This window comes from Balaenoptera acutorostrata, chromosome 19 (genome assembly GCF_949987535.1).
Source record: "Balaenoptera acutorostrata chromosome 19, mBalAcu1.1, whole genome shotgun sequence".
Lineage (NCBI taxonomy): Eukaryota > Metazoa > Chordata > Mammalia > Artiodactyla > Balaenopteridae > Balaenoptera > Balaenoptera acutorostrata.
In genome coordinates, this window is record NC_080082.1 from 63086829 (window position 1) to 63106804 (window position 19976).

Consider the following 19976-nt stretch of genomic DNA (forward strand, 5'->3'; position numbering starts at 1 on the left):
CTATTATTAGAAAGCTATCTGGAAAATCTTCAGCTATTTGGAAATTAAACAACACACTTCTAAATCATCCATGGTGAGGAACTCAAGGAAAATTGGAAAATATTTTGAACTGGATGAAAATGAAAATACACTAACCTTGTGAGATGCAGCTAAAGCAGTGTTTAGAAAGAAAGTAAGACCAGCAAGTGCTCATATTTAAAAAAAGAATGGTTTTTGGGACTTCCGTGGTGGTCCAGTGGTTAAGACTCTGCACTTCCAGTGCAGGGGGCATGGGTTCTATCCCTGGTTGGGGAACAAAGATCCCACATGCCTTGCGGTGAGGCCAAAAAAAAAAAAAAAAAGAAAGAAAGAAAGAAAGAATGGTTTCTAATCGCTAACCTAAGTTTTCATTTTAAGACACAAGAAAAAGAAGAGCAAACTCACCTCAAAGTAAACGTAATAAACATTAAAGGGCAGAACTCCATGAAACTGAAAACAGAAAAACAATAACAGAAATAAATGAAAGCTAAAGCCGATTCTTTAAAAAGGCCAATAAAATTGACAAACCACTAGTCAGAGAAATCATGGAAAAAAGAGGGAAGACACAATTTGCCAATATTTGGAATGAATGACAGGGTATCACTACAAACCCCACTGATATTAGTAGGGTAATAAGAAAATATTACAATTCTGTGTCCATAATTTTGACAACTCGTGAGAGACATAGACTACCAAAACTCACTTAAGAAGAAATAATCTGAATATTCTTTAAAAATATTAAAGGAATTGAATTTGTAGTTAAAACAACTTTCCAACAAAGAAGACTCCTGTCCAGAGTGGCCTCACTGGCATGTACTACTAAACATTTAGGGAAGAAATAATGCAATTTTACACAATCTCTTCCAGGAAATAGAAGGGAAGGAAACACTTTGCAGCAATTTTATGAGGTAAGCATTACTCCAAACTCAAATTAGGCAAAGACAGTACAAGGAAAGAGAGCTGCAGACCAATATCCCTCAAGAACATAGAAAAATTCTCACCAACATATTGGTATATGAAAGCCAACCATATCTGAAAAGGATAACATATCATAACCAAGTGTGATTTATCATCAGATGCCAGGCTGGTTCAATATTTGAAAACCAGTCAGGTTAATCCACCATGTTAATAGACTAACAAAGAAAACCCACATCATTATATAAGCATATGCACAGAACGATTTGATAAAATTAATAAAATGCCCAGCTATATAGGAATATAAGGGAACCTCCTTAATCAGATGGAGAGCGTCTGGGATCTACATTTACCTGATGTCATACCAAATGCTTTCCCTCTGTGTTTGGGAAGCAGACAATGATGCTCTCATGACTTCTGTTCAGAATTGGCCAGTGCAGTAAGACAAGTAAGAGGGAAAAGAAGCTTACAGATTGAAATGGAAGGAATAAAACTGTCTTTATGCCCAATCTACATGATCCTGTATGGAGGAGTTCCTAAGGAATCTACAAAAGAGCTTCTGCAACTAGTAGGTGAAGGAGCAAGTTCTCAAGATAAAAGATCAATATTCAAAAACCAATTGATTTCATTCCACAAATTAACAAAGGACAACTGGAAAGCAAAATTAAAACACAATACTATTTACTATAGCACCGAAAACCATGAACGTGTAGGAATAAACATAAGTATATATGTGTAAGATCTGAAGACTAAGAACTATAATACGTAGGTAAGAGAAATTAAAGAACAAAAAAAAAGATATACCACATTTATTGATTGAAAGACTCAGTATTTTAAGATATCAGCTCTCTCTAAATTGATATGTGTTCAAAGAAACACCAATCAAAATCTGAACTAGCTTTTGTAGCAATTGACACGCTGATACTAAAATGGAGGTAGAAATATGTAAGAGCAATAATAGCTCAAGAATTTAGAAAAGGAATAAAATTGGACGTCTTATTCCAAGACTTTCTATGGAAGGAGCAAATGTAGTGGACAGTGTGGAATTTGCATAAGGATAAGTAGAAAAAATAAACAACAGAGATCCCAGGAGTAAACACACATATATGATCAATTGATTTTTAACGAAGGAACAGAGTACTTCCTTGAGGAAAAGATAATCTTCTTAACAAATGTTTCTGGAAGAACTGGATATTTATTTGGAAAAAATGAAGCTTCACCTTTACCTCACACCATACACAATAATTCACATGAAATGGATCATAGATCTAATTGCAAAAGCAAAACCATAAAGTGTCTAAAAGGAGACATTAAAGAAAATCTCCACAACCTTGGATTAGACAAAGATTTCTTTCTTTTTTTTTTTAAGGCTTTATTGAATTTGTTACAATATTGCTTCTGTTTTATGTTTTGGTTTTTTGGCCGCGAGGCATGTGGGATCATAGCTCCCAACCAGGGATCGAACCCGCACCCCCTGCATTGGGAGGCGAAGTCTTAACCACTGGACCACCAGGGAAGTCCCAAACAAAGATTTCTTAAGAAAGGTACAAAAAGCACAGAAAACAACAAAAACAAAAGATTTATTGGACTTCATAAAATTAAAAACTTTTGTTCTTCAGAAGACTGTGTTAGGGAACTTCCCTGATGGTCCAGTGGTTAAGACTCTGCACTTCCACTGCAGGGGGCGAGGGTTCCATCCTTGGTCAGGGAACTAAGATCCTGCATGCCACATGGCGCGGCCAGAAAATAAATTAAAAAAAAAAAAAAAAAAAAGACCGTGTTAGGTAATGGAAGAAACAAGCCAAGACTAAGAGAAAATATATACAGTATATATATATATATATATATATATATATATATATATATATATATATATATATATATATATATAGTGTGTGTGTGTGTGTGCACGAGATAAAGGATTTGTATGTAGAATAAATAAGGACTTTTACAAATAAATAATAATAAAACCTTCCCACTTGAGCAAAACAGTTTAAACAGACATTTCTCAAAAGAAGATATATAAATGACCAATTAGCACATGAAAAACTGCTTAACATCTATAATGATTAGAGAAATGAAAACTCAAATGAGTTACCAATAAAGTTGATGAATCAAAAAATTATACTGCACCGAAGAGGGCAGATACAGAAGAGTACAGACTTTATAGTTCCATTTTTATGAAATTCTAGACCTGGTAAAACGAATTCCTAGTGAGGGGCACTGCTTGCTGTTTGGCTCAGTGTGGGTTTGGAGACTGTAGGTTGACTAAAAGGTCACCATGGAATTTCAGGAGTGATGGCAATGTTTCATATGTTGATTGTGGTGACAGTTGCTACGTGAATTTCTACATTTGCCAAAGCTGATCAAGCAGCACAAAGGGGGTCCATTCCACGTCTCAATATACATACACATGCATACTAGGCAGGCTCAACCAGTGTCCATCCCACCAGGATGAAGTCAACCTGCAACCACGTGTCTGATTTGCTTCCATAAGAAATGATACAATGTTAAGGACTCAAGTGTTCCTTTCCTCTGGTGACACAACACACATCAGCAGTATCTGTAGTTAGGTCACTCCCGGTGAATGGCAGTCAGTCCCCGAGTCCAGGCTCGTGACTAGCCTCCATCTCTGTCTCCACGGCCATCCTTCAAAGGCCCAGTGTGTCAGCAAGGAGGCAGAGGCTGGCAAACATCCACGCAACCAGGCGTCCTGTCCCCTTGGCTGTTAAGGACCCTGTCTGCAGTGAGGCTCTGGGGGGGACGTTAATACCTCATTGAAAGACCACGTGCCTTGTGCCCACTCCTGTACCCACTCCTCCTTCCTGGATATCCTTGTCTCCTCCCGCTCAGTTCCCCTGACTGTCTAGGCAGGGCGGTTGCTCCCGTCCCCGGGTCTGTGTACATCTTTCCCTCTACCCTGTTCTCTATCCACACACACAAAAGGTGTTATCCTGTTCATCACCCAGGTGTCTGCCCCCTGAAAGCATTTTCCCTCATTAGTATCTTTCAGGTACAGGGCTGTAGAGCAACACCACCCCCAGACCTGACGCTGCCCAGACGTGACCCAGGCCGTAAAGCTGCAGAGGACAGCTGAGGGAGGGATGTCACCATGACAGGTAGCTGTGGAGGTATCCTGTGCCTCTAACCCCTGTCTTTGTGGGGCTTACCTTGTTCTCCAGACCTATTCCTGGCCCCAGGTTTACCACTCATCCAACAGTGGGTTGCAACCCAATGACTTGGTGGGAATGACAACCCCTGGCTCATCACGGGAAGTTCCAGCTGCACAGACACTTGATGTCTCTTTGTCAGTCAGTCAGTGTCTGTTGGGAACCCGGAGCCTGCCAGGAGCAGTTTTTGCTTTGATTAATTAATTAATTAATTATATTTTTGGCTGCGTTGGGTCTTTGTTGCTGCGCCCGGGCTTTCTCTAGTTGCAGCGAGCAGGAGCTACTCTTCGTTGTGGTGCACGGGCTTCTCATTTCGGTGGCTTCTCTTGTTGCGGAGCACGGGCTCTAGGCACGCAGGCTTCAGTAGTTGTGGGGCACGGGCTTCAGTAGTTGTGGCTTGTGGGCTCTAGAGCTCAGGCTCAGTTGTGGCGCACAGGCGTAGTTGGTCCGTGGCATGTAGGATCTTCTGGGATCAGGGCTCAAACCCATGTCCCCTGCATTGGCAGGCAGATTCTTAACAACTGCGCCACCAGGAAAGTCCTTAGGAGCAGTTTTTTAAGTGGCGTCTAGCTCTCTGTTGCAGGTGGTGGATGTGGTGACATGAACCCATAGGGCTAAACGTCACCTCTGCCACTGGGGCTCAGCAGAGAATTCACACAGCCTCCGGTACACCCGGATACCTGGGGTCCTGGTACTGCAGCCTGAAGCTACTGCAGAGCCCCACCTTCCTGGGGGCTCCACTCAGACCTGCAAGCTTCTCAGTAACCTGAGAAGTCACTTGTTTTCTCGAGGATGATATATGCTGCTTCCACAAGGCAAGAATGCATACCCAGAATTGTGCCTCTTTCTCAGCGTTAGGTGTTGCGAGGTGCAATGGCACGTGCTTTACTACACAGGGTGTGTCTTGGCAGCCCTCAGAGAATAGGACCTCTATAAAGGTCACTGCTTTGGCAGGTTCTGCATCTTTGAATTTCCCTTTCTTTCTTTCTTTCTTCCTTCCTTCCTCCCTCCCTCCCTCCCTCCCTCCCTCCCTCCCTCCCTCCCTCCCTCTCTCTCTCTCTCTCTCTCTCTCTCTTCTTTCTTTCTTTCTTTCTTTCTTTCTTTCTTTCTTTCTTTCTTTCTTTCTTTCTTTCTTTCTTTTCCCTCCTTCCTTCCTTCCTTCCTTCCTTCCTTCCTTCCTTCCTTCCTTCCTTCATCTCCCACCATATGGAATACATACCAGAGTACTCTCCACCCTCTAACCATCAGGTCCAATTAGCAAGATGTCATCAACGTTGTGGACAAATGGGATGTTCTGCCCAATGTCACGATGCCGAGGGTCTCTTTGGACTGTGCTGTGAAAGAGGGAGAGTTAATTTCTCTCTGGACAAAGTATGAACGTGTACTGCAGTCCATCCTAGGTGAAGAACGGCTTCTTAGTTACCAGATCCACAGCTGCCTAGAAATGACCAAAGGCTGACTGATTCTGTTCTAGGAAAAATATGCATCCCGCACAGCAGCTGTGACAGGGCTTAGCGCTGGGTGAAGTCTGAGGCCCTCCACCACCAACCACCCCTGATCCGCTCACTTTCTGCAGGGGCCAGGCTGGGGTACTAAGCAGGGGTGCGATGGGCCACCACCACTCCCTCCCTTAAGTCTTTGAGGGCAGCAGTAACCTCTGCTATTCCACCTGACCGCAGGGTTGTTTTTGATTTACCATACACTGGGTTATATGAAAGTTATATTGTTTTTTTGTTCATACCGGGCAGCTTGCAGGATTTTAGATCCCCGACCAGGGATTGAACCTGCACCCTGGGCAGTGAAAGCGCAGAGTCCTAACCACTGAACCTCCAGGGAATTCCCTGGAAAGTTATATTGTTAAGTATACAGATTCTGCTTCCTTTCTTTAAAGACTGTGTAACTATGTTTTGGAAGTTGATTAAATGACTTTGTGGTTCAGCTTTGTGGTTCTTTTCAAGGCTTAAAAAAAAAAATCTGCTTTTGGGTACATCCTAGGATTAGTTTGGTCTTACTGTGAAGGGTAGGTCTGCTTGTGATAAATCCTCTCAGTTTTCCTTCACCTGAGATTGTCTTTATGTCCCCTTCATTCCTGAAGGATAGTTTCACAATGCATAACATTGGGGATCGACAGTTCTTTTCTTTCAGCACCTGAAACTGTTGTGCCACTACCTTCTGATAAGTCCAAGGTCACGTGAGTGGCGGGTTCCCTCCACAGTGAGGAGGCATTTCTGTCTCACTGCATTCAAGGAACTTCTTCCTCTTTTTCTGGATTGTGATGAGTCTTGGCATGGATTTCTTGGGGCTCATCCTGTTTGGGGTTCACTGCGTTTCATGAATGCATAGACTCATGGCTTCTGCAAAGTTTGGGGAAATTTCAGCCATTATTTCTCGAATAGTTTTCCAGTCTCATCCTCTTTCTCCTCTGCTTTTAGGACTCAGATCCCAGGGATGTGAGGTCATTGAGACTCCGTTCTCATGCTTTTCCAGAATATGTGCTCACTGGTGTTCAGACTGAGTAATTTTTATCCTTGTATCTTTACATCATTTCCTCTGTTGCCTCCATTCTGCTGTTGGGTCCGTCCATCCATGGAGCCTTTTATTTTAATTATTGTATCTTTCAGATCTGAAATATCCATTCCGTTCTTTTTTAAAAATTTATTTGTTTTATTTTTGGCCACGTTGGGTCTTCGTTGCTGCGCGTGGGCTTTCTCTGGTTGCGGCGAGCGGGGGCTACTCTTCGTTGCGGTGGGCGGGCTTCTCATTGCGGTGGCTTCTCTTGTTGTGGAGCACGGGCTCTAGGCGTGCGGGCTTCAGTAGTTGTGGCTTGCGGGCTCTAGAGTGCAGGGTCAATAGTTGTGGCTCAGGGACTTAGTTGCTCTGCGGCATGTGGGATCTTCCTGGACCAGGGCTCGAACCCGTGTCCCCTGCTTTGGCAGGCGGATTTTTAACCACTGCATCACTAGGGAAGTCCTCCGTTGTGTTCTTTATGTCTTCTCTTTCTTTGCTGGGCCTTTCTAGTTTTTTAGATTTATTTTAAGCATGTGTGTAATTGCTCCTCAAAGCATTTTTATTATGGCTGTTTTAAAATCCTTGTCAGAAAATTCCAAAATCTGTGTCATCTCAGTGTTAGCAGCTGTTAAGGATGGTTTTTTCTCACTCAAGATGAGATTTTCCTGGTTCCTGTTGTGACAAATGATTTTTCAAATTAGACCTGGTCATTTTGGATATTATGTTTTGAGAGTCTGGGTCTTATGTAAATCTTGTTATAGAAGGACTTTTCTTACACGTGGCTGGGGCACTGACTCATTACTGCCAGGTGGATGGGGCAGTCCAGGTACCCTACTCGGTCTCCTTTGACACCCACTGTGTCATTCCTGGGGTCTTAGCAGTCTTAGTGTGTCTGCCGCCTTCTCTCTACCCTTCAGAGTACAGGTAGACCTTGGAGATATTGCAGGTTCAGTTCCAGACCACAGCAATAAAGCAAATATCACATTAAAGCGAGTCCCACAGTTTTTTGTTTTCCCAGTGCATATAAAAGTTATGTTTACACTATACTGTAGTCTGTTAAGTGTGCAATAGCATTGGTCTAAAAACACAATGTACATACTTTAATTAAAAAATAATGCTGTTGGGGACTTCCCTGGTGGCGCAGTGGTTAAGAATCCACCTGCCAATGCAGGGGACATGGATCGATTGCTGGTCTGGGAAGATCCCACATGCCGCGGAGCAACTAAGCCCATGCACCACAACTACTGAGCCTGCGCTCTAGAGCCCGCACACCACAACTACTGAGCCCATGTGCTGCAACTACTGAAGCCCGTGCACCTAAAGCTCATGTTCCCCAACAAGAGAAGCCACTGCAATGAGAAGCCCATGCACGGCAACAAAGAGTAGCCCCGCTCGCCACAACTAGAGAAAGCCCCACGCGCAGCAAGGAAGACCCAACACAGCCAAAAATCAATAAAATAATAATAATAATAATAATGCTGTTGGAAAAATGGCACTGATAGGCTTGCTTGATGTGGGTTGCCACAAACCTTCAATTTGTAAAAACAAAAACAAAAACAAAAAAATCCCTGCAATATCTGGGAAGTACAATAAATGGAATTATGCCTGTATTCTTATGTTTGTTGTGTATGTAAAGTCCAGGAGTTTTACTGTGCTTTGTGGGGGGTTAGGGAGACATACTTCTATTTTCTCCTGCTCCAAAACTGGAAGTCTGAAATGCAACTGACTTTTATATATTGATGATGTTCCCAGTGACGTTAGATAAATTCTTTTCAAATTCGAATAATAGGTCCTTATTCTATTTTGGATTTTCCACTCACACAATTTTGTAATCTTGAGCAATACAGTTTTATTCCGTCCCTCAGTGCCTATCACTTTTTTTTCTTTATTTAATTGGTTGGTTCTTCCAGGCCTGCTGAATAGAAGGGTAATAGTGAACGTTCTTGGCTCAGTCTCAATTGCAGACAGAAAGATTGCACGTTTTTACCTTTAAAGTTATACAATTTTTATTTATTTATTTATTTATTTATGGCTGTGTTGGGTCTTCGTTTCTGTGCGAGGGCTTTCTCCAGTTGCGGCAAGCGGGGGCCACTCTTCATCGCGGTGCGTGGGCCTCTCACTATCGCTGCCTCTCCTGTTGCGGAGCACAGGCTCCAGACGCGCAGGCTCAGCAATTGTGGCTCACGGGCCCAGTTGCTCCGCGGCATGTGGGATCCTCCCAGACCAGGGCTTGAACCCGTGTGCCCTGCACTGGCAGGCAGACTCTCAACCACTGCGCCACCAGGGAAGCCCCCGTTTTTACCTTTAAAAATGATTTCTATTGTAGATTTTAAAAGATGCTTTTACAAATAATAGGAAATTCCCTTTTATTCCTGAGTTTTTTTCATTATAAATTGGTGATGTATTTTATCAGAAGCTTTGCATCTGTTGATATGATGATTTTAAAAATTTCTTCTTTTAATGTTTGAATTGTATTGATTGATTTCTGAGGATGAAACGACCCATGCATTCCTTAAAAAAAAATACCTGCATGTTCATGATATATTACTCATTTTATATAGCAATGAATCTTGTTTGTGAGTATTTTGTTTAGGAAAACAAAAAATAGAAAAACAGAGCTTCCTGTGATTTTCCCATTTTGTAGTTTCTTTGTCAGGTTTTGGTCTCAATTTTTTTCTGGCCCGACAAAAGGTGTTGTGGGGAGTATTCCTTTCCTTCCCTATTCTCTGCAGAAGATTGTGTAAGTTTGGTATGTGTGTGTGTGTGTGTGTGTGTATTTCAGAAGTGCATACGTGTTCAGAAGCATTCACCAGTGAAGCTTTCTGGACTCAGAGTTCACTTTTTGGGAAAATTTTAAATCACAGAGTCAACATATTTAATATATACAACAGTCCAGATTTTCTATTTATCCTAATGTCCATCATTTTGGTAAATTATATTTTTGAGAATTTTTGTCCATTTCATCTACATTTTCTAATACAATGGCATAAATTGTTCATAAAATTCTTTATTTATATAAAGTCTATAGGATCTGCCGTAGCGTCATGACAATAGTAAAGCGTGCCTTCTCTCTTTTTCCCTTGGTCATTGTGCCTAGGGTTTATACGTGTGATTAATGTTTTCAAGAATGAAGTTTTTTGGCTTTATTGATTTTTCTCTACTTTTTGTTTGTCCTCATTAGTAGCTACTCTTGTCATTGTTATTTCCCTGCTTCTACCTTCATTTGGAATAATTTGCTATTCTTTTTCAAAATCATTGGTAATTGAGAAGTCTGTTGCTTTTTTTCTAAAATGTAAGGATGTTAGTTATCTTTGAGGGTAGAATCAGGTGACTGCCAAAGGGTCCCAGGGGCTCCTGGTGGTCTGTGTTGGGAGTCCAGGCTGTCTGATGGTCGTTAGGTGGTGTCCACTGCAGGCAGCTCCTGTGCCTTCCGGGGTCCGTGCAGTCTTCCTCCCTGGAGCGTGGGGTCTGGGTCCTTCCTGGGCTAGCGGACGGCGAGAGCAGCATACACGCTGGGCTCTGCTGGGGGCTCCCCTGACTGGGGGGCAGGGGGTGCAGTCTCCCGTCTGAAGGTCGAGTGGTTCAGCTGGGCATAGGTCACATCCTGGGGGGCTTCAGATGCCGCGGCCTGCGGTGGGGGAGAGGGAGGGTGTGTGGTTGGGGTGGGGGAAGCCTGGGGGCCGGGACAGGATGGGACCCACCTGACTGTCCCTCTGCCCGTCCTCTTCCGCTTGTCTGTCCTTCGTGTCCAGCAATCTCCCCGACAGGGAGGAAGGAGAGGTGGCCACCCCCTGCCTTAGTCTTGATCTTGAGTGGTTCACCTGGGCGTACGTCCCCTCCTGGGGGTCTGCATCCTGCCTGTTCAGCTGGAGGGAGAGAGTGGGACAGAAAGGGGACTTCCTGTATCCGCTGTGATCTCCTCCCATCAGCTTTCCGCTGTGTTGCCAGAGTGATGCTTTAAAACCTTAGATCAGGTCACTTTCCTGATGGAAACTCTGGGGACTTCCTAACACCTTGGAGCCTCTGGATTCTTTCTGCGGTTCTGATTTCTGTATTAACACGTTATCTCTCTTGCTCATTTGGCTCCAGCCGCACAGCCATCTTCTGGCAAAAGCATGTCCCTGCCTCAGGACCTTTGCACTTGCTGCCCCCCCACCATGCACTCTGTCACCTTCTCTTGCTTTACTTTCCTTATCTTGACCTTGCATTCTAGGACGCTACCTGCTTCTTTACATTTAGTCTCTCTCCCCCACCAGGTGAGCTCCCTGCTGCACCTGCAGCACCTACAGGGAGCCGGGGGGATGTGCTCTCCTTGTGCACCACTTTCGGGTGAACGAAGAAAGGGGGGCCTGGGGACTTCCAGGTGATTCACTTAGTCACAAATCCTCTTGAGACGCGGGGCTTCTCTGCAATGCCAGAAGGTCAGACAGAGGACGAGGAGCCAGGAAAGGGGACCCCGAAGGAGGGGCCGTGAGGTCACAAGGAAGCAGGAGGGGTGGAGGTACAGCAGGACGACCCAGGAAGCCCGGAAGGAGAGGTCAGTGTGGGACGCTGCTGGAGCTGGGGTGTGAGGACAGAGCCGTGTCCACTGGACTGAGTTTGGCAACAAGAAGGCTTTGGGGGCCTGGACAGGAGCAGGGGTCTCACCGGCTGGTCCAGCTGCACCCCGTCCTCAGGCTGTGTGTCCTTCACGGCAGCATCTGCTGGGGCGGAACAGGGTGTGTATCGCTTGGCGGGATTCCCTGAGGTCCCTCAGGGCTGGAGCCCCCGCAGTGCATCCAGAAGGGGCCACGGAGACCCAGGGGTGAGGTGAAGTGTGGGGTTTCAGTCCGCACCCCCTGAGCCCACCCCTTCCCAGCCTTCCCCTCCCCCACTGCCTCCAGAACCCTCTGTCCCCCACCCCGTCCTCTTCTGCTCACAGAGGGCCTGGTCCTGGGCGGCGGCGGCTGGGCAGGAGCTGGGGAGGAGGCGGGCGTGTTAGGGGGAGAATGAGGGGGAGCTGCGGGCGGGGTGGACCTGGGGGTCTTCGGGGCGGGAGTTACCTGCTCTGCAGGCCTCTGTCCTTGGGCTGTGGGTCTGTAGCCCCTGCGGGAGGGTGGAAATCAGCCTCGCCCTGGGCTGGGGCAGATGACAGAGGCTCGGCCCTGGGACTGTTACGACCCCCGCCCCTCACACGGGATTCAGGAGGAAAGGAGGAGACCTGAACTCATACTTGCGTACATGTTTCAACAGTACATGAGATTGAAAAGGAGGAAAATACCTTAAATTATACATGTCAGCTGACAGTACGTGTTTTCTTTCTAGATTTTTGAGTTTCAGACTCTGGACAATCTTTTTCTAAGCTGACCTTGCCCATCTCTTAGGTTTCCCTTTGGCTGGTGACCTAAGTCCACCACGTCCAGGGGCCTGGGTCACCCCGTTCCCTACTCACCCGACTTCCTGTGTCTGCTCTGACCCCGGTGTCGGATGAGGAGGAAGAGGAGGACGAGGAGCAGCAGGACGAAGGCCACCGAGACCCCGATCAGAACGTTCAGGTGCCATTTCAGACCTGGGGCACCTGTGACGTCATGAGTGAGCCCAAGATGCCACTTAATTGAGTGCCTACTGTGTGCAGACTTGTGCTGGGGTCTGTGCATTTATCTCCTCTAACCCACTCCACCCATTTTATAGACGAGGAAACTGAGGCACAGAGAGGAAAACCATGAGCCCCAAGTGACTCAGCCTGGACGTGGCAGAGCTGGGATTAGAACCCAGGGCTGTGGGCTCCCTGAGCTGTCCTCCTGCTGCGCCCCGCCCAAGGTGGACACCAGCTTTGTGCTCTGGGGGCTCCTCATCTGCAGGGGGGTCTGCAGGGCTACATGGGGTGGACTCTGTGTCTCTCCCCAGGATTCCTACCCCACCCTGCAGGGCCCTGATGCCCTTGGGAAGGTCCGGGCTGGGCTGGGGCTCTGCCCTCCTGAGCTCTGTGAAGCCCGCCCGTCATTTCATCTCACCTCACAGCAGGCCTGTGAGCATGGTGGGACCAAGGAGCTTACAGACCACGAACCTGAGACTCAGAGGAGAGAAACCACCTGCCCAGGGCCCACAGCAGGAGTGCAGAGCTAGGTCTGAACCTGGAGTCTGACTCCAGCCCTTGCTCCTTCCACTCAAGCTGGGCTCCCTGAGCTGAAGGGGGAGGGCCTGGACGCCCTGGGCCATTGTCCTGCCCCCCCTCCCCCTCCCCGTACAATGCCACCATCACTGCAGCGGAGGGGACAGGCCCCCGTACAGTCACATCCTCAGGGGCCTCCCTGTGAGGCCTCCTCTGCTGGGGGGTCACAGCCAGAAGTCAGAACTGAAGGAAATCTAAGCTCTGGGCCACGATTCTCTGCTTTTACACTTGGAGAAACTGAGGCCCAGGCAGGGGAAGGGGGTCCAAGTCAGCGTCTCCACAGGTGCCTGAACCAAGGGCATAACTCAGCCCTGCCCCCCTGGACCCAGCACCATGTCCCACAGACCCTCACTCATCTGTCTGCGGGCCTGGCTCCGTGGGGGGGGAGGAGCTGATCCTCAGAGCCTCCTGGGGGTCAGGACGGGGGTCAGGGGTCAGGGGTCAGGGGCTGCTTCGATCCTTATCAGCCTTGCTGCTCCTGCCCCAGGATGGGCCCCGACATTCCCTCTCCATGACCCACCCCCCTTCATCCACCAGCCTCAGAGCCCCTGGAGCCCTGGGGTCCTCCTGGCGTCTCTGCTTGACCCCCAGCCTGTCCTTGAGGATCTGAGGGCATTAGATCCTCCCAGAGACTCTGAAACTGCCTTGGGGTGGCCTGTGCTCCCTCTGAGCAGAGAGGCCTCAGGGACTCCCCAGTTGTTGAACTGGGGCCTGTTGGTGGGGGGCTGGGGCCCCCTGCGTGTCCTGGGAATGAGGACAGGAAGGGAGTGGGGCTGACCCTGGAGTCCCCACCTCACCAAACCTTTTCCTTACACCTGCCCTGTGGTCTCCTCTACAGTCGTCAGGTTCTGGATCCCAGGCGAGGTGAGAAGGTGTGGGAGGGGATGGGAGGGCCTCTGAGGGGCAGAACCCCTCTGGGTGACCCTCCCTCACAGCCCCCTCACTCACACCCCAGCCCAGGGTGCTCAGGGGACAGAGCCCTGAGCTGACTGAGTCTGAAGGGACAGGGTCAGGGTCCCTCACCTGAGACCACGAGCTCCAGGGGGGCACTGGCGTGTGACAGCAGGTAGGGGTTACTGCTGAGTGAGCTGTAGCACCTGTAGGTCCCACTGTGGGCTGAGGTCACAGGACTCATGGAGAATTCGGCCTGGAAATGCGGACCTCGGTACTTTGATCTAAGACGCAGTGGGGGACGGGCCGCCCCCTCCTTGGACAGAAGGAAAGTTTCCTTTGTGCTCCCTGACTGACACAGCAGGGTCACGTTCTCTCCTGAGGCCACCACGGGGCCCGGCTGCACCGAGAGGGAGGGCGTGTCAGGGAACCATCCTAGAGAGAGGAAGGGGGGTGAGGGGCTGCCCGCCCCCCTGGTTCTGAACTGCGACTCAGCAGGGCCTCCCTGAGGCCCCTCATCGCTGTCTGTCTCTGTTTTCTCTGAGTCTCTCCCTCTCCCTGCCCACCCCCGTCTCCCTCTGTCTCTCTCCCTCCCTGGTGACCCCGCACGCCTGGTCCCAGCATCACCACCTGGGGCCCCCCCGGCAGGGCCTGTGCAGAGTCGGGGTCCCTGACCGACCTGCTGGCTCCTCACCTGCCACCAGGACGTCCAGGGGGTCACTGGGGGCCGACCACTCGGAGGAGAGGTTGTGCCCACCGTAGCATCTGTACCGGCCCCCGTGGGTGCTGGTCACCGGGCCCAGGGGGAAGTCGGCCTGCGAGAGCCCAGCCTGGGGCTGCCGGCCAGGGCGCTGGGGGAGGGCCTGTCCCCCCTCCTGGGACAGAGCGAATCTGTCGTAGCCGACGTCAGAGCGACACTGGAGGGTCAGGCTCTGTCCAGAGGCCATGACAGGGCCCTGCGGGGTCAGGAGGGAGGGCTTCCCAGACACACCTGGGGGAAGACCAGCCCTGGGCTGTAGGGGCTGGTTCCTCCCGTGAAGCCCCTTCTCCCGTCCTGGTCCCCAGGCCTCACTGTCGCTCACACTCTGTGTCTCTGTCCTGTGCGCCCCACTCCCCCCTCACCCCACCCTCTCATCTGGGACAATCCTGGGAGCAAAGCATCTAATAATCTGTCTCGTGCCTCAAAGTGGGTGAGGCCAGGGTGGGACTTCCTCACCTGGGACCAGGAGCTCCACGGGGTCACTGGGGGCCGACCACACGTGGGGGGTGTCCCTGTTAAAGCCGTGGCATCTGAATGTCCACCTGTGGCTGGGGGTCACGGGACCCACGGGGTGCAGGGCCTGGGTCTGCCTGTAGGGGCTTCGCTGTGCATCCAGGGTCCAGGAGGACTTGGGTTCTCCTTCCTTAGTCAGAATGAACCCGTCCCATCCCTGCCATGAGCTACACTGGAGGGTCACGTTCCCTCCCGAGGTCACCACAGGGCTTGGCAGGGCTGAGAAGGTGGGTTTGCTGTGGGCCACTAGGAGAGAAGGAAGGAGCTTGTGAAATGGGGCTCACACCCCTCTTCCCTCCCCCAGGGCTGGGCTGTGAGAGGGACACACCCCTGAGAGCAGACCCCCTTCCTGAGGGCAGAGCCTGAGGCCGGGACCCCCGAGTGTCCTCTCACCTGTCACCACCAGCTCCAGGGGGTCACTGCGCTCTGACCAGCCAGTGGGGCTGAGATAATAACAGTGGTATCTCCCTGCGTCGGGCTGTGTCATGTGTGGGATGGAGAACTTGCCCTTGTCCCTGGGCTCCAGTGGGGGCTGTCTGTCCCGGGGAGCTGAGCTTCCCTCTTTATCCAAACGGAACTCCCGGGCCCCCAGGGTCCCCTGACAGCAGATGGTCACGGGGCTCCCCCAGGGGATCACAGAGCCTGGCTCAGCCCAGATTGTGGGTTTGGGGAGGGTCCCTGGAAGGACGTCAGAGGCTGGGTCACAAGGCATCCTCACCCCCAGGTCCCCAGCTCTCAGCCCCAAACCTCCCAGACTCCCCCTCCTTCAGCCCAGAACCGCTGTTCCCCATCCCCATTGCCTGGGGGTGGCCCCTTGTCCCCCTGAGCAGGAGGGAGCTGGGACACCTGGGGACAGACTCACCTGCCTGCACGTGGGTCCTCAGGCCCACACGCAGCCCTGGAAGAGAGAGCCCTGTGAGAGATTTGCCCTGAACCCTGAGCAGCGCCTCTCCTCCCCGTGAGCCTCCTGAGTCCTGGGGTCTCCTGACAGAGCAGCCTGGCTGTGGGGGGGGGGGTGTCCCTCCGTGCCTAGGGCTTCCCCTCCCCCTCCTCCATCTCACCGAGGCAGAGCAGGGCCGTGAGGCTGGGGGTCATGGCGTCTCGTCCCTGTGGTCCAGGCGGTGCAGATGGAGGAGACCACGGTGCCCTCAGGACGGAGACCCGAGGGTGTGTCCACTGGGAGTCTGGTCCTCCCCGTCACGGGGCTGTCACGTCAGCAGCCCCACAGGAAGGGGAACTGCCCCTGCTTGACAGCCTGGCTCTCATTCCCATGACAGACCCGGTGTCTTCCTGAGACGCCCCTTCCAGGTGAGGGTGACCCGGGCATGTCCTTCCCTCTCAGAGCCTCGCCGTGGGGTCTCCTTCATCCTCAGCCCGTCCATCAGCACGTCCCTGTGGGGGCCTCACCATGGACAGGGGTCACCGAGGCCCTGGAGATGCTTCAGGGAGGATGCAGGTTCCTGCTGCCCCGCAGAGCTCAGATCAGCAGAGACGCACGTTTAACATCTACCTACAGGTCAGTGGAGGTCAACGTGGCAATGAGCACAGAGGAGAAGTTCAGGGAAATAAGGAAGGAAACGTGCCTGCTCCCCTGGCCCCGCGGTGTGGGTTTGCTTTCTACCTCAGCCCCCTTCAGGGACTTCTCCATTTTTCTTGAAACAGCGTCCGCCCCACCTTCCTGGGAACAAGCCCCTGAGTCGTTCCTGCCTGCTTGGTGGCCCTTGATCCTTGGACAGGGCTCTCCTCCCCGTCCTGTCATCCTGCCTGGAAGCTTGGGGGACGTTGAGTTGAGTTAGAGGTCTCACTTTGAAGGAAGACATCTCTATTTCAGTCTGTCCCCACTGCTCTTGTAACCTTGAGGGCAGTGCCCTTTCTGAGCCTGAGTTTCCTCCTCTGCATGTTGTCATGAGCCCCACTCCTCGGAGTGGCTGTGAGCTCAGTGGTGTCAGGGTCATTGCAGGATCGTCATTGTTAATTTCCAGAGCAGGTGACAACAGGAGTGGGTGGGACAGGAAAGGATCCTGGGCTCAGACTCCACGGCAAAGTGGGTGATTGTGGTGCCCACCCAAGAGCCCTCCTTGCTCCTAACACTGAGAAATGCTATTTTGAATATTTCTGAAACACGTACCCACAGACACGTGCAGAAAAAGAGAAAGAAAGTTTCCCAAATGGAGAGGGAACCAGAGCAAAGAAGAGGGAACTAGGCTGAGTGGCCCCCGCTGGCCGGGATCATCAGGGGGTCATAGGGAGGAGGTTCCCACCTGTGTGGACAGAGAGAGGGACCCAGGGCCTCACAGGCGGGGAGGGGTCAGGGCTCCAGGTGAAGGCTGAAGCTGCGGCCCCCCTTCCCCGCGTTTCTGGACGGGCACTGGGTTGGCTCTGCTCGCTGCCCCAGGCCCGTGGTCAGCATTGAGCCACCTCCCCTGTGTGGCATGAAACAGACTCAGTCCGGGATTGTCAGCCATGGGCGTCCCCTCGTGGGAGTGTGAGGGTCCCATTGGACCATCCCCGAGGGCACAGCTGTGAGCAGGTGCTAAGTCTGAGACGGTGGAGAGCCCGGGGCAGGAGCGGCTGCAGAAGTCTCCCCTGGTCGCCTGACGCCCAGCACAGCCCTGGGAGAAGCCTTCTAGGAAAGATCGGGGGTGTGAGGGGAGCGCCTTTAACAGGAATGGACATCACAGTGACCCAGTAATGATGACAGTGCTACGGACAGCCGTCTGCTGACACGTGGGGGTGTCCTAGGCAAGGAAATAGAGTCAGTAGGAAACCAATAAAGAGGTGAAAAAAATATATAGAACATACTTGATGTGAATATCTTGATTGTATAACAACACAATGAGTGACTTTGCTGAAATAAAAATATGAAAAAAAAGAATCAGTAGGAAAATACGACAGTCGATTTAAATTAAGCATGTTTACATATCTGAAAAAGAAAGGGAGGCAGCCATACGGATTATTTTATAGAAGAACTGGCAGTTATTGAAAAGAGTTAGAAAAGGTAGAGATGAAAAATCCAGTAGAATCAACACATTAAAAAATGTCATCCCATCAAGGACAAGACAGCTGAGGGACCCATTATGAAACTGAATACAGTATTGAGGAAATGTTCCAGAATGAAGGTTAGAGAGACCAGAAATGGAAATTCAAGATACTTGGGGAATAGAATGAGGAGGGCCAACGAACGTCATATCTGTTGTAAGTGTCAGAAGGAAAGGTCATGACATACAACAACAGCCAAAGACATAAAGAACTGAACCTTTTTCAGAGATGAGGACAGGCCAGCTAAGTGCTAGGACGCATGTATTTAAAGTGACATCTGTATCTTGACCCTTCATGGTCAATTAAGAAAATGAAGGTTAAATTAAAAAAAAAAGTATCTCAGACTGAACTGTACACTTCGAAACGGTTAATTCTGTTTTGTGTAAATTTCAACTGAAAAAAATCAAGGACGACTGTCCTGGGGCCCTACAAATGTCCTGAAACTACTTCCTGTAGAAAATGCAAATTACCATTAAGAGAATGACAAGCTCATTGGGACAAGACTACCCCCTACCAAAAGGCGATGCCAGAAGATATTGGAGAAATACCTTCAGGGAATTCATTGGGAAGAATTCTACACTGAACCAAATTATTTTTAAGGGACAAAAGTGAAAGGCTCATCAGAGGGTAAATCCCTAAATACGAGGAGATTCCAGGCACCACGTCTGACCTGTGGGAGCTGCGTCCATTCCGCTAAGCCCACCACGTCAGGCTGAGTCTTCCTGAGAGATAAGGAGGGTTCTGGGGGGATGGATCCCTTACCCATCACACGTATGTTCCTCTCCTCGTAGCTGAATCACACACTTAGTTTGAAATAAGAAATGTTTTCAAGTAACTTGATAAAGAGAGAATGAGAGTGAAAGAAGGCATTTCCAGAGACGCAAGTTCTTAGATATTTTACTATTTTCACACTCAGTGAAAGGAATACTAAGAGATGTAATGGAGAAAGTGAGATGTAATATGAGAAAAAAAGCACCGAAAAATTAACAAACACAACTTGTACACACACCCACAGGTGCACCCACACGTGTGCACACAGACATACAGATATGCACATGCACATACACGTATATAGAGTACCCATATTTCAGGTAAAGTACAATGAGAACATTGTCTTCTCTAATGGAGGAGGAGAATGCATAGTTGTTTAGAAATAAAAATGTAAATACATATGTTAACATGGGAGTAACTGCCTAAAATTAGAAATGGAATAACTACCAATGTGCTTGGTATAATTAAATGAAAGAAAAAATTTTCAGCTTTATTGAGATATAAGTAACAAAAATTGTATATATTTAAGATGTACAACTTAATGTTTTTATTTTTTTAAAAAACATTTATTCATTCATTTATTTATTTATTTACTTATTTACTTATTTGGCTGCGTTGGGTCTTAGTTGTGGCGCGCAGGATCTTCGCTGTGGCAGGCGGGATCTTTCGTTGCGTGCGCGGGCTCCAGAGTGCACGGGCTCAGTAGTTGCAGCTCGTGGGCTTAGTTGCCCCGTGGCATGTGGGATCTTAGTTCCCTGACCAGGGATCCAACCTGCGTCCCAAGCACTGGAAGGTGGATTCTTAACCACCGGACCACCAGGGAAGTCCCACTTGATGTTTTTATATACACTTACCTTGTGAAATAATCACCACAATTAAGCTAATTAACATATCCATGACCTCACATACTGAACATTTGTGTGTGAGTGTGTGTGTGGTGAGAACACTTAAGGTCTTATCCTGTAAGCAAATTTCAAGTCTACAATGGAATATTGTGAACTCTAGTCACATCACTGTACATCACATCTCCAGAAGTTACTCGACTGTGTAACTGAAACATTGTTCCCAGTGACCAGCATCTCCCCACTGACCCCTTTCCCAGCCTCTGGCAACCACCATTCTCCTGTGTTTCTATCAGTCTGACTATTTTAGATCCCCCAGGGAAGTGAGCTCGGGCTGTATTTGTCTTTCTGTGTCTGGCTTATTTTACTTCACATGATGTCCTCCAGCTTCATCCATG

General features: G+C 49.3%; 1 protein-coding gene across 1 annotated transcript; it reads right to left on the bottom strand.

The window, feature by feature from the left end:
- Positions 1-10146: 10146 nt before the first annotated feature.
- On the bottom strand, positions 10147-16088 carry LOC103000930 (leukocyte immunoglobulin-like receptor subfamily A member 6). The gene is made up of 11 exons (XM_057533544.1): positions 15988-16088; positions 15789-15824; positions 15320-15604; positions 14870-15172; positions 14348-14644; positions 13786-14088; positions 12043-12168; positions 11654-11696; positions 11531-11568; positions 11259-11311; positions 10147-10477 (listed from the first exon to the last, which is right to left on the bottom strand). Exons 1-11 carry the CDS (start codon positions 16019-16021, stop codon positions 10226-10228), a joined length of 1770 nt encoding a protein of 589 aa, XP_057389527.1. The 5' UTR covers positions 16022-16088; the 3' UTR covers positions 10147-10225.
- Positions 16089-19976: the final 3888 nt, after the last annotated feature.

Excerpts from the sequence above, each read along its gene's own strand:
- LOC103000930 (XM_057533544.1), bottom strand. The coding sequence starts at position 16,021 with ATGACCCCCAGCCTCACGGCCCTGCTCTGCCTCG. Across the intron at positions 12,169-13,785 it reads CCTGGAGCTCGTGGTCTCAG|GTGCCCCAGGTCTGAAATGG; the intron begins GTGAGGGACCCT and ends ATGACGTCACAG. Across the intron at positions 11,312-11,530 it reads CGCCCAGGACCAGGCCCTCT|ATGCTGCCGTGAAGGACACA; the intron begins GTGAGCAGAAGA and ends CCGCCCCAGCAG.